The sequence below is a fragment of the Pongo abelii genome, chromosome 16 (genome assembly GCF_028885655.2).
Source record: "Pongo abelii isolate AG06213 chromosome 16, NHGRI_mPonAbe1-v2.0_pri, whole genome shotgun sequence".
NCBI classification, from domain to species: Eukaryota; Metazoa; Chordata; class Mammalia; order Primates; family Hominidae; genus Pongo; species Pongo abelii.
The window spans coordinates 35762577-35777611 of record NC_072001.2 but is presented as its reverse complement, the minus strand read 5'-3'; the positions used below and the strand labels follow the sequence as shown (position 1 = coordinate 35777611).

The 15035-nt window shown below is 38.5% G+C and overlaps 1 protein-coding gene across 5 annotated transcripts in view; it reads left to right on the top strand.

Annotated features, from left to right (window-relative positions):
- Window positions 1-15035, top strand: part of FMN1 (formin 1) — a 434649-nt gene that overhangs the window by 177181 nt on the left and 242433 nt on the right. For all 5 annotated transcript variants that reach the window (XM_063716551.1, XM_024232602.3, XM_024232603.3 and 2 more), the window contains one exon: window positions 11249-11310. In XM_063716551.1, coding sequence (XP_063572621.1) covers window positions 11249-11310 — 62 coding nt within the window. The remainder of the gene's footprint in view (window positions 1-11248; window positions 11311-15035) is intronic.

Below are 15035 nucleotides of genomic sequence, written 5' to 3'. Positions count from 1 at the left end.
CAATCGGCACTCTGTATCTAGCTCAAGGTTTGTAAATGCACCAATCAGCACTCTGTGTCTAGCTCAGGGTTTTTAAATACACCAATGGACGCTGTGTATATAGCCAATCTAGTGGGGATGTGGAGAACACAGGGATTGTTAATGCACCAATCAGCACCCTGTCAAAACGGACCAATCAGCTCTCTGTAAAACAGACCAATTGGCTCTCTGTAAAATGGACCAATCAGCAGGATGCGGGTGGGGCCAGATAAAAGAATAAAAGCAGGCTGCCTGAGCCGGTAGTGGCAACCCGCTCAGGTCCTCTTCTGCACTGCAGAAGCTTTGTTCTTTCGCTTTTTGCAATAAATGTTGCTGCTGCTCACTCCTTTGGGTCCACACTGCCTTTATGAGCTGTAATACTCACCATGAAGGTCTGCAGCTTCGCTCCTGAGCAAGTGAGACCACGAACCCACCGGGAGGAACGAACAACTCCAGACGCGCTGCCTTAAGAGCTATAACACTCACTGCGAAGGTCTGCAGCTTCACTCCTGAAGCCAGCGAGACCACCAACCCACCAGAAGGAAGAAACTCCGAACACATCTGAACATCAGAAGGAACAAACTGCGGACACGCCACCTTTGAGACTGTAACACTCATTGCAGGGGTCCGCGGCTTCATTCTTGAAGTCAGTGAGACCAAGAACCCACCAACTCCAGACACAACAGTATAAAGGATACAGATGAAGAGATGCATAGGACAAGGTATGGGGGAATGGGCGTAGAGCTTACATTTCTTCCTGGGCGCACCACCCTCTAGGGACCTTTTCGTGTTCAGCTCTCCAGGTTTCTGAACCCCGTCCTCTTGGGTTCTCACGGGAAGCTCTATTATGTACGCATGGGTGGTGAAATCATTGGCCATTGGTGAGCGACTCAACCTTCAGCTCCTCTGCCCTCTCCATAGGTTGGGAGGTGGGACTGAAAGTCCCAACCCTCTAATCATGTCTTGGTCTTTCATGTATCCTGCCCCCATCCTGAAGCTACCTAAAGGCTTCCAGTTATTGGTCAATCATTAAGATTAAAAAAAAGACACCACTTTGGAAAGTGTAAGGATTTTAGAAATTGTCAGGAAATGGAGTCAAGGACCAAATACATATTTTGGAGTATCACAGACACTAACCATGTACAAGGGCTCTGCCTTCATGACCTGATCACCTCTCAAAGGCCCCATCTCCTAGTACCATCACCTTAGGGGGTAGGGTATTAACATAAAATTTTTTTTTTTTCTTCTAAGAGATAGTGTGGCTCTGTTGCCCAGGCTGGAGTGCAGTGGTGTGATCTCAGCTCACTGCATCCTCCACCTCCTGAGTTCAAGTGATTCTCCTACCTCTGTCTCCCGAGTAGCTGGGATTACAGGCACGAGCCACCACACCCAGCAAATTTTTGTATTTTTAGTAGAGACAGAGTTTTGCCATCTTGGCCAGGCTGGTCTCGAACTCCTGACCTCAGGAAATCCGCCTGCCTCAGCCTCCCAAAGTGCTGGGATTACAGGCGTGAGCCACCGCGCCCGGCCCATCATATGAATTTTAGTAGGACACAAACATTCAAACCATAGCAGTAAGAAACTAGTGGCTTGGAAAATTGGAAGTTTCCCCCATCTTTTAATATTGACATTTTTATATTTCTGCTTAAAAAAATTCTATGTGTTGAATGAGAAAAGAGGTTGACAGTTACAATTCCTAAATTTATGGGATTTCTCCCAGTTGTTGTCCAATATTTTATTTTTCTGATACAGAAACTAGGCTCCTTTCTGTACGTTATTGAACAACATAGTAGGTTGATTCCTTGATAATTCACTTTTTTAAAAAAAAAATCAACTTTATTTTTAGAGTAGTTTTAGGTTGATAGAAAAATTGAGCGGAAAGTACAGAGTTCCCTCTCACCCTCTACTGCGCACCCATACCACAATTTCCCTTAGTATTAGCATCCTCCTTTGGAGTGGTACATTTGTTACAGTTGATGACCCAATACATTATTATTAACTAAAGTCCACAGTTTACATTAGAATTGGCTCTGTACTGAACATGGGTTTTGAATAATGTATGACCTGTATCAACTATTATAGTAGCATACGGAGTAGTTGCACTGTCCTAAAAACTCCCTGTTGCTCCACTGATTCCTCCCTCCTCCCAAGGCCTTGGCAACCACTTTTTTTTTTTTTAATTATACTTTAAGTTCTAGGGTACGGCCTCATCCTTTTTGAAGAGGCAGGGTGAACACTGGCCACCCCAAATTTGATTCAGATGCAAATATTGATGACCACAGATGCATTATGTGTTTGCACACACACAAGGGCATGAAAAGGTTTATTATTCACATAGTGAGTGAGATCTCTGGGGAAAGCAAGACAGGCCTCTTAAGCTGGTCAAAAATGACTTGCAAGAGAAAGTGTAGAAAACTGGCTTGGGGTTTTTATGGTGTTCAGCAGATAGCACGGGGCTGTGGCTTGTGGTGGGCAGTGGCTTGTGTGGTTCAAATCTCCATTGTCAAAGCCTTTACTATCAGATTGCCCAGATGTGTGGGACACCGGGGAAGAAGGAGGGGTGAGGCTTAAAAACTGTCAGGAATCAATTATCAAACAGTGGAGTTAGATTTCTTATTGTACTTTTGCTAACATGTGTGGTTGTTGAAGGCCCACTGATAAAAGGTGTTGTATCAACATTACAGGTAACGGCCTCTCACCAGCTGCTAGCCTGAGACATCCAGTTAAAAAGCTCTGCTGGCAGCTGTTGACTATTTTCTCTTTACTTCACTGCCTTTGAATCTACCTCCACTGTTTCTGACAGACATAAAACTGGTTATGCTTTCTTCAAACTGCACAGTTACTAAAGACTGCATTGTTTATAAGCATCTGGAAGGGAAACAGAGGACTTGCAGTGCACCAAGACCAGGCTGCACACTTTGGTTTCATAAGCTTATTAAATATGAAAGCTCACATTTGATTTTATTCTTAGGTTTTGGAGTAAATGACTTGTGACTCTGCCTTATATGAACTGTGACCATTTTTGTCAATGTTAGAAATGGCTAGAGAAGCTTTGTACATTCACTCATGGATGAATTTGCTTGAATTTGTATTTATCCATCAGTAATTAGCGTATTTTTTCAAATGTCATCCTTTATGCATCAGCTTCTTGAAATTTGATACATATTTATACTATTTTTACCATTATTTAATTTATTTTAATGAATTTACTGTTTTTGCTTAAATAAGCCTTATTAAAGCAGTGGTTTTTAAACTTTGCAGTGCATCAAAATCACTTGGTAGGCTTGGTAAAGCAGCCTCAGAGATTCCAAGTCAATAGATCCACCGTAGAGGAAAGAATTTGCATTTCTAAGATGTTCCAGGTGATGCTGATGCTCCTGGTCCAGGGACCAAACTCCGATCAACACTGTCTGGAAAGCATTATCAGTGAAATCATGGGTTTTATGTGTTAGTTTGATAATTTTTTCCTAATGCACATTAAAACATTTAACTGTCAAAAAGTTTAGATACCTACAGAAAATGACCTTGCTGGTGTGTGTGCTAAGCTTTGGAAGCACTGATTGAGTATCGTCCAAGTATAATTCAGAGGGATGATTATTTTCTTTTAAGTCACATATGTGCTTGAAAATATAACAATGTGAGGTAGTGGGTAAAGGCCAGTGAGAGGCACAGGCCGGACAAATCAGGATCCATGGGTAGGAGTAGATCCATGTTTCCTACTCAGTGGAGAATTGAGAAAGTTTCTAATTCCTAACTGTACATAATCCAGTTTTGCCCATGTCATGTGCGTGTGTGATGCGGGTGGAGGCTTGGATATATGTGTAAGAAAGAGTGCATAAATGAAAATCAGATTTAACCAGAAACTAGTAACTACAGGCCCTGAAGTTCCTTTAGAAAAGACGGACGAATCATAATCACAGAACTTGTTGGTGCCAGCCGTTGAAATTCACACCATTCACTCTAACCCCTGGCTCGTCAAACCTCCCTGTGATTAAAATTAGCATTCCCTTTTTACAGAGTTATGGAAAAAGTTACCCCAAGTTTACAAGTGATTCTAGTAATGGGATAAAGCAAGCAACTTTTAAGTTTATAGAGGCTTGGGGTTTTGTTTGCATCTGCTGCTTATGCAACCACAAGAACGGCAATAACAAAAACAAGGGAATAAACAAACTCTGCAGAGCCAGCACAGGTTCTTTGGGTGTGAATGATACTATTGGCACTTACTAGCATGTGGTTTTAGGAAAGTTGTTCAACCTGAGGAGAGAAGTTTTCTCATCTGTAAAATAAGTCTTGATGTGATAGGGTTTACCTTTTAAATTTGATGTGAGGATGGCAGGAGTTAATCTGCGTAAAAGTGCTTAGAACTATTCCTGAAAAATAACCCTCAATAATGTTATCTGTACCCATATGTAATTAGGTAAACTCATTTAATAAGTGATGGACTTCAGCAGTGGTTACTACATGCCTTCTGTGTTTGTGAAATCATCTGTAATTCTGCTCTTCACAAATTGGAGGGCACAAACCTTGTAATGACACCTGGCAGAAAAGATGTTTTGTTATTGTGATTGTGAACTGATCAAAAAGGAAGGTTTGTGCAAATAAAGGGAAGGAACCAATTAGCCAAATACTAGACTAGAAAGAGCTTTATTTCTACAGAGAAAGTTCTTTCATTTTTTTTTTCTCCAAAATGTTGAATCCTGCCAGTTAGGAGCCTTACTCCTTTCTCCGTCTTTCGTGGACTACATTATTGTTTTTAAAAAGACGTTCTTTAGACTTGTTTCTTGTGGAATAGATTATTTAAATTGATTTATTAACTTCCATTAGGGGCTAATCTGACTTCAAATGAGTCTGCCCTTTTCAACCCTGATGTAAAATTCCTGTTCCTCCTTTTCACACATTTATAAGGTCCCAGAGCTACTGAATACCAATGCTAGGGTCAAGTTCTCTTTTTAACAAAAACACACATCCTTGGTCTTAAGTTGACACCTCTGCCTCCCCATCCTCACACACTCTCAGGCATCTGCAAGCCTCAAGAAGCATCTGGGGGCAGGGGGCTGCCACTAACAAGACACATTTGGAAAGCACTAACTTAGTTTTGACTCATGGACATTATTTTGTAACCTTTGTATTCTCTTACTACTCTCTTGTGAACTCTCAAAGTGAGCGTTCACCAGTGCCAGTAGTAAAGGCATTAGCTTCCTCCTTCTACATGCTGCCCAGGGATTCTGTCATCCTTGTTGGGATGGGAGTGTGTTTCCTGCCACCCGTCACACTGGGACTCTTGGTAAAAATATTTGTTAAAGGAGGAGATGAATCATGCTTTCCTAGATGTTAGCTTTGCAGTAGTCTCCTTTATCGGTTTGTTAATGAATTAGTCATAGCGGTATCTGTCACACCCATATAGGTACAATTTACACAAAATGAATCATTTCAAAATATAGTTTGCATAATTTCTATTTAGAATGTAGATGCTATTCTCAAAGGACATCAATTTCACAAGAAGCTTGGTTTAAGTAGCTTTCCTTTGACTACTTTGTAGAAGCTTGGAATTGGTTGGGGTTTAGATATTTATCATGACATGGGTTAGGACTCAACATTTACACGAGATTTAAACTTAGTCACTTTCTGCTTATTTTATGAATTCAGATATTCTCTTTTGCCTGTATTGATATTTGAGAAAATGAATGTAACCAATTTTCAAAAGAGAAGTATTTTTTCTTTTATTTTAATGTTAGATATGCATAAAGATAATTTCATAAAACATGTCCAATTTAAAGAATAATTTTTCATTTAACATCCATATAACACCTCCTTGCTCAATCACAACCCAACTTGGTTCATCTTCTCCTGGAAACCACCATTCTTCTTAGTTTTGTTAATACTATTGCTTGCTAGTCTTTCTTTTTTTAAAAATAAAAGACACATTTATTCAGCTTCATGATCAGACTATTAAATTTAGCAATTGATAGCATGGGTGCAAAAAAACCACTGTATTAAAACCCTTTGCTGGAATGCTTTATACTTTCCACAGAACAGAAATTGAAATAACCTGTTATGTAACTAATCACAAATATGGTCCTTAACTCTTTTGGCCATACACAGGAGTATTGTATAAAACATGTCTTCTTTGTAGCAGCTAGGCCCTGTGCCACCACTGTGCTTTGCTGAGTTCACAAACCTGTTGCGACTTACAGCTTCCCTGTCACTTCTCCGGCTCTACTCTCCTGCTAAGCTTTGTTTCCTGGCAGTAATTAAAATCTGCCAGTGCCATAGCTAGTGCTACCCCTATAGCCTCCTTGGTTTTGTGGTTTGGCGAAGTACTGGTTTCCACCATCATGGGAACCAGACCTTTTGCCTCCAGAGTTTTTCCCCTTCATGGATCAAAAATTTGAGGACTGGTAGTTTTAATTGCCAAAATCATTGTAGCTTCCACCACCTCCAGTATTGCTCCCATCATTACCAAATCCATTATAGCCATCCCCACTGCTACCATATCCTCTACCACCACAGCTGCCACTAAAGCCACCATGACCACTGAAGTTTTCTCCATAACCAAAGGTGTCGTTCCCACCAAAACCACCTCCATGGCCACCATGAAAGTTTCCAGAACTACTTTGTCCTCCTTGGCTGGATGAAGCACTAGCCGTCTCTTGCTTTGACAGGGCTTTCCTACCTTCACAGATGTGGTCATTTACAGTATGGTATTTCTGAATGACAGTTTTATCCACAGAGTCATGGTTGTCAAAGGTTACAAAGGCAAAGCCCCTTTTCTTGCCACTGCCTCGGTCAGTCATGATTTCAGTCATTTCCATTTTTCCATACTGTTGAAAATAATCTCTGACGTGATGTTCTTCAGTGTCTTCTTTAATGCTACCAACAAATACCTTTTTCCCAGTTGAGTGGGCACCTGGTCTTTGAGAATCTTCTCTTAGACAGCTCTCTTTGATTCTACAACTCTTCCATCTACCTTGTGTGGCCTTGCATTCATGGCTGCATCTACCTCCTCCTCAGTGGCACATGAGACAAACCCAAAGGCCCTGGAATACTTGGTGTTTGGGTCTCTCATTACCACACAGTTCTTGAGCGTTCTCCATTGCTCAAAATGGCTCCTTAGGCTCTTATCGGTGGTTTTAAAGCTCAACCATCTGATGAGGAGCTTCCACAGCTGTTCAGGCCCTTTGAGGGACTCTGACATGTAGACATGACGGCAGTGGGAAGAGAGACGATGCTTCCTTTGGTGCTGTCCTCTGACAGAAAGGTTGCTTTTCTTCATAGTTTTGTTATTTATATATGCCTAAGGTTAGGATTGTTGGTTAAGAAAGCATGAATATCTTCAGCTTTATTAGAAAATATCATTGTTCATAGTGATTATACCAATTTGCACTCGTGCTGTAAGTGAAGTGTATGGAAGTTTCCATTGTTTTGCATCTTCACCAATGCTCTGTTGTCAGACTTTAAATATTCCTGACTACAATAAGGAGCACCTTTTAACATAGTTATTATTTGTATATCATCTTTTTAGAGTGCCTGTTGATACTTTTTGCTCATTTTTCACATGGGCTTCATTCTCTGTAGTTTTGTAGGATGCATTTATATATTTATACTATATCTTGATTGATGGTGTTGCAAGTATATTCTCCCACTCTGTAGGGAATGTTATCTCTATTGATGATAGATTGATCTGTTGTCAATCTGTTTCTCTATGGTATATTTTAAGAAAAATAAGTTCTTAATTTTAATGTAGTCAAACTTATCAGGTTTTTTCCTTTATATTGCTTTGTGAATATTAAGAAATCCTTTTTCTATCCTGAGGCTATAAAATACTGTGCTATATTATCTTATAAAATATTTACAATTTTGCTTTTTACAGTTTAGCACTTAATTGACTTCAAATAGATTATAGTATAAGGTTAGGATCCAGTTTTGTCTTTTTCCATAAGAAATGAACAGAATATTAATTTTTTTCCCAGCCAATAGTTACTGAAAAGATCATTCTTTGTGTAAGTAATGATCTTCAGTGCTACTTCTGTCGTATATCAAGTGACCCTAAAATCGTGATATCTTTCTAGACTGTCTGTTCTATCTTATTAGCCTATTTGTTTATCCCTGTGTCTGTATCATGCCACGTTAATTACATTGTAAGAATTAAAAATAATTCTCATTAGGAGGTAAGGTAAGTTGTCTTAACTTAGTCTGTATTTTCATGCATTTCTTGGCTCTTATTGGCATTTTGCACTTTCATGCTTCCACATGCATTTTAGAATGGGCTCTGTATATTAAAACAAAACTCAAGAAATTTTGAAGGAATCAGTTTGGGAAAACTCACACCTTTACAATATGAAATCTTATAAATCGAAAACATGGCTTGCCCACTTGTTGTCTTTCTGCGTTATTTTTTTTTAGTAAAATATGTTAATAAAATGTTGTTATTTTCTTATATGAGGTCTTTACATATTTCTGTTGAGTTTTTTCTGGGTGTATTGTATTTTTAGAAGTACTGTAAGTGTTATGCTTTTCTTTTTTAAACTGCTACTATGAGGATTTTTGTATATTTTTGTTCATAATACCAAGCAACTCTGCTAAACATACATATTCTAATATTTTATCAGTTGGATCTTTCAGATTTTTCTAGATGTATGAACATAGAGAATAACACCTTCCTTTTTCTCTCTATAATCTATGTAGATTTTGTGTCTTTTTTCTCATCCATTACATCTGCTAGTAGCACTAGAAAAATGATGAATATCAACAATAGTAGCAGGTATCGTTGTGTTATGCTGAATCTTACAGGGAAAATATTTCCCAATATAATATTTAATGTCAGATTTTAAACAAATTAACATCCTTTTTTGGTGTACTGTTTCTTGAATTTAATGTGTATGGATTCATGTAACAATCACCATAATCAGGATAGAGAATAATATCTAGTATCATTATCCCTAAAATTCCTTTGCTTGCTGCCACTTTGTAGTCAGCCCCCTCCCCGAACCCCCATCTCTAACATCTGGCAACTACTACTCTGATCTGTTCTTCATCCCTCTAGATTGTCTTTTCCAGATGTCATATAAATGCTGTTGAACAGTGGTTGGCCTTCTGAGACTGACTTCTTTCACTCTGCTTAGTGCCTTTAAGATTTCTTCCATGTTGGCCAGGCACTTTGAGAGGCCGAGGGGGGTGGATCACCTGAGGTCAGGAGTTCGAAACCAGCCTGGCCAACGTAGTAAAACCCTGTCTCTTCTAAAAATACAAAAATTAGCTGGGCATGGTGGTGGGCTGTAATCCCAGCTACTCTGGAGGCTGAGGCAGAAGAATCACTTGAACCTGGGAGGTGGAGGTTCCAGTGAGCCAAGATCGTGCCATTGCACTTTAGCCTGGGAAACAAGAGTGAAACTCCATCTCAAAAAAAAAAAAAAAAGATTCCTCCATGTTGATGCATATATTCCTCTTTATTGCTGAGTAGTATTCCATTATATGGACATACCATCATTTGTTTATGCATTCACCCATTAAATTAAGCATGTTTACTGTTTACTGGCTCTGAAAATTATTCTACTTCGTTGATCAAGCTACTTAATGTCTCTATGCATTAGTGTCTTCATTGGTAATGGAGACAATAATGGTGCCTACATCATAGGGTTATTGGGGGGATGAAATGAGTTGATAAAGTAAGACTTAGAATAATGCCTGATATATAGTAAGTAGTCAGCAAATGAAATCCATTATTATTGTTTTCAATATTAGCAAAGATTTTGAGGTAGAAAATAATTTGACAAGTTCAAGGAATGGCAAGAAAGCCAGTGTACGTGGAGTATAATGAACAAGGGGAAGGAGTGGTATGAAATGATAGGGAGAGATATGTAGGAACCAGGACATGGAGGTCTTTATGGGCTGCAACAGAGATCTCTGATTTCACTCTAATTGCATGAAAAACCAAGGATGAGATGATCTGGTTCATGTCTGTGTAGATCACTCAGTCTGCTTTGATGAGAATCAGTTACAGTGGTACTAAAAGTAGAAGCAGGCACCCTACCAGAAGTATACGGCTTTAATCTAGCAGAGATGGTGGTAGCTTGGATTATCGTGGTGCTGGTGGGGATAATGACAAGTGGTCACTACCAGACCATTCAAGGTATGATTTGGATTTAGAACCCACAGAACTTTCTGATGGATTCACAGCTCAGTGGAGCACCTTCCCCACAACAGTAGAGGTCTATCTAGCCATAATTATCAGCAGCAACACTACTTTTCTGGCATGGCTTTGCCAATGATTTCCTTCATCCATTTTTTAATTAAAACACAAACTTTAATGCCTGATTTAGGAAATCTACTTGGAGAAATAGCCTGGCTTTCACACATATTTAAATGAGGTCAAACTATTTCTTGCTTACTCATACTCATGACCTCAAACACATTTGTAAAATAATTGGCTTATCTCACAAAAATGTGTGCTCATAGCATTTTGTCTTGTGGTTCTCTGCAGCCTGTATAGTTCCATGACCCCACACACTTAGCATTTCTGCTGGAAATAAAGTTGTCTTGACAGCTGCATGCTTAGCCAGCGGAATGATAGTTTTAGTGGTTGGCTGGAGTTCTTGTGTACACTTGGGACTTATTGTTGAAATAAACATTATTAGACTCACATTAAAATTGGACCAGAAATTTATTTTTGTCCTTTCAGCCTCAATTCACCCTAGAATCTCTCATCCAAATGACAAATAGTATTGACTTTCTGAGATAAAGATTAAAATCAGCCCTGGGTGCTTACTTAGCCTTGCATTCAAATGGAGATTTTTTTTTCTTTTTTGAAACAGAGTTAAAAATAGAGTGCTCTGATCTCACATAGAAAGTTTTCTTTTGTTTCCTGCCCTGTCTGCTCTTAACACGTCTGTATTTGTCCTCTGTGGGGACTTAATTTCCAACTCCTTAAATACAAACTCCTGACCCAGTGTTTATCTGGAACACACTCATCGTCCTTTTTTTTTTTTCTTTTAACCCTATCCCATCTGCTTAATTTGTGTCCTTTCATAATTCAGCGTTTGCTAAAAGGAAGGCATTTACCTTTTACCCTGAACTACTTGTCCTATCTTTCTGCAATTTTTAACATCTCTTGTCAGGTTGATGTCAAATTGTGGCATTTATTTTAGTCAGTTTATTTCTAAGAGGACCACTGGATAAATTTTGTGCTTAATTTTATACTTCTTTATAATTTGCTTCTCTTTTGATTTTACAGAATACCAAGCTGCTATTTTACACTTGAAGAGGGAGCACAAAGAAGAAATTGAAAACCTGCAGGTATACCTCTTTGATGTTACTGAATGGGTTCTATAGAACTGTTACTTGGTTTTCTCCTATGCTGAAGTAAATACTCCTCTTGAGTTGAAGTGTTAAAACTAGACAGCATCGCATCTTGCAGCTGGCAGTAGGCACTGTGTCTATACAGGGAATGAAAAGCCTTGGATTCTGTTTTTAATAGAATTCAATTTCTAATTTTAAAAAATACCATAAATGCATTTGATTGGATTGGAAAATGATTATTTTATTTTTAAAGCAGAAGAGAAGATGGAATAGACTTCTACTGTTATATAAAATATAGTATAAGTTTTTTTTTCTTGGTACGATGGAAGTTATGTTTGTTCAGCTTCCTCTTGTTCGGGTGTTCATGTCTGTATGTTTCTTAGCACATCCCTGCAATATGATGTGATGCAGATTACAGAATTTAAGGAAGGAGCCCTTGGAGGTGGAGGAGGAGTTGTTCTGAGCCCGTCCGTATCCCCAGAGTGCTGGGAAATTGTTGACCTGATCCTCCTTTGTGAAGTCGGGAATGACTGAGGGATCATTTCCCTTGTGCTGCCATCTAGTTGACATTCCCTGTATTTGGCATTTGCTTGTAGTGCCTGTGGCAGAAAGTTCAGAATCTTAACTTCAAATAACTGGGTACTGAATCAGGCACTGAGACTTGTTTACTGATGGCTGCAGTAACCCCCTGCTTCAGGAGAGAATGACAGCAAAATTTCAGTAACATTTTTTCCTCATTTAATGTTAACTCATGACTTGCTAATTTAATCAATCTGTGTATCAGACATTTCTTTTCTAAAAATTTGTTAGTTTGCGAATAGAAATTGTATATATATGGTATATGACATGTTTCGAAATATGTATATGTTGTGGAGTAACTAAATTGAGCTAATTAATACATACGTTGCCTCACATACATTGCCTCACATATTTATCATTTATATGTGGTGAGAACATGAAAACTCTGCTCTTTTAGAAATTTTAAAGTATACAATACATGGTAATGAACTATAGTCACCATGTTGTACAGAAGATCATCTTGAATTTATTTCTCACGTCTAACTGAAATTTTGTCTCCTTTCATCAACATCTCCCTAATCCTTCCCCACCTTTTACCCCTCTCTGCCCCAGGCCCTGGTAACCACCATTCTACTCCCTGTTGCTGCGAGTTCGACTTTTTTAGATTTCTCACATAAATGGGGTAATGCCGTGTCTGTCTTTCTGTGCTTGGCATATTTCACGTAACATAATGTTCTCTAGGTTCATCCATATTTAGCAAATGACAGGATTATTTTTTTCCTTTTTAAAGGCTAGAGTATTCCATTTTGTATATAAACCACATTTTTTTTTAACCATTTGTCCATTGATGGACACTCAACGTTGATTCCATATCTTGGCTTTTGTGAATAACACTGCAATCAACATGAGAGTGTAGGTATCTCTTCAACATACTGACTTCATTTCCTTTAAATATATACCCAGTAATGGGATTTCTGGGTCATATGGTAGTTCTAGTTTTAATTTTTTTGAGGAGCCTCCACACTGTTTTCTACAAACTAGTTTACATTCCCACCAACAGTGTGCACGGGTTCTCTTTTTCTATATCCTCACCAATACTTGTAATCTTTTGTCTTTTTTGGCAATAGCCATTCTAACAGTTGTGAAGTGATATCTCATCGTGGTTTTAGTTTGCATTTCCCTGATGATTAGTGATGTTGGAGCATTTTTTTCATATATTGGTTGACCGTTTTGTGTGTCTTCTTTTGATAAATATATTTTCAGGTTATTTGCTCATTTTTAAATCAGGCTGTTTGTTTTCTTGCCTTTGAATTCCTTAAATATTTTTTGTATATTAACCCCTAATCAGATGTATGAAAACATTCTTTTCAATGAATGATAATGCGCTTTTAAAAATAACTGAGTCGGTGTATTGGATTATATGTTATGTTATTGCAAGTAGCAGAAAATTATTCGATAAGTACTATGGTGTATGAATTCAAGCCCTACCCATCCAGCAGAGTTTAAGTAGTTAGGGAGAGAAAATGAGTCAATTTCACAAAGAAACAAAAAAGTGGAAAAGTACCTCTGTCTCCTAGAAGAAAAGGAGAGGAGGAGGCCCTTATCTCCCTTGTTACAAAGGGAGACCTCTCTTTCTTTTTCTTTGTTCTGATGTGAAAAAGATTCTCAGCTGCCTCAGAGGAACTGAAATTGGTGGGGGATAATTTAAGACACAGATTCCTAAAGAGGGCGGGAACAGAAGTGATTCTGTAAGCGGAAGTTTTGTTAACAGCCAAGTTGTAACAGTTAACCCTAGCTTTCCACAAACTGTAGACCAGCCTGGCGAGGGCTTTGGCAGTGGAATAATATTCATGGTAACAGAAGATGCTTACAGTTTTTTAATTCTTGCCGTGTGCTAGGTATTGTTCTAAGCACATTATCTCATTCTGTCTCTGCAAAAGTCTTATGATCTTATATATCTCAAACTAAGAAAAGATTGGAGATGGGAAAGAGGAGTATATGGAAGAAGGAAAGTATATTGTGATCATGATCTGCGCTTAAAATACAGGTTAGACTAAGGTGTGATTAACAGTAGTAAAGATTAAAAATGTTCCAAACTGTACTTTAGATTTTTAAAAACCATCTGTAAAAAAATTATCTGCTCTTTTGATGATATTAGTACACTTAAACAACTGTTTTTGCCCCACATTTATGATTTTTACCTAATTGCTAAAGCCATGGCCACCATGGCTCACTATTGCCATCTGGGTGGTACATCCGATTTATACACTTAGCTGTAGTTTTTGGTTTTTTTTTAATTATTATTATTATACTTTAAGTTTTAGGGTACATGTGCACAACATGCAGGTTTGTTACATATGTATACATGTGCCATGTTGGTGTGCTGCACCTATTAACTCATCATTTAGCATTAGGTATATCTCCTAATGCTATCCCCCCCCTCCCCACCCCACAACAGTCCCCGGTGTGTGATGTTCCCCTTCCTGTGTCCACGTGTTCTCATTGTTCAATTCCCACCTGTGAGTGAGAAGATGCAGTGTTTGGTTTTTTGTCCTTGCGATAGTTTGCTGAGAACAATGGTTTCCAGCTTCATCCATGTCCCTACAAAGGACATGAACTCATCCTTTTTTATGGCTGCATAGTATTCCATGGTGTATATGTGCCACATTTTCTTAATCCAGTCTATCATTGTTGGACATTTGGGTTGGTTCCAAGTCTTTGCTGTTGTGAATAGTGCCACAATAAACATATGTGTGCATATGTCTTCATAGCAGCATGATTTATAATCCTTTGGGTATGTACCCAGTAATGGGATGGCTGGGTCAAATGGTATTTCTAGTTCTAGATCCCTGAGGAATCGCCATACTGACTTCCACAATGCTTGAACTAGTTTACAGTCCCACCAATAGTGTAAAAGTGTTCCTATTTCTGCATATCCTCTCCAGCACCTGTTGTTTCCTGACTTTTTAATGATCGCCATTCTAACTGGTGTGAGATGGTATCTCATTGTGGTTCTGATTTGCGTTTCTCTGATGGCCAGTGATGATGAGCATTTTTTCATGTGTTTTTTGGCTGCATAAATGTCTTCTTTCGAGAAGTGTCTGTTCATATCCTTCGCCCACTTTTTGATGGGGTTGTTTGTTTTTTACTTGTAAATTTGTTTTGAGTTCATTGTAGATTCTGGATATTAGCCCTTTGTCAGA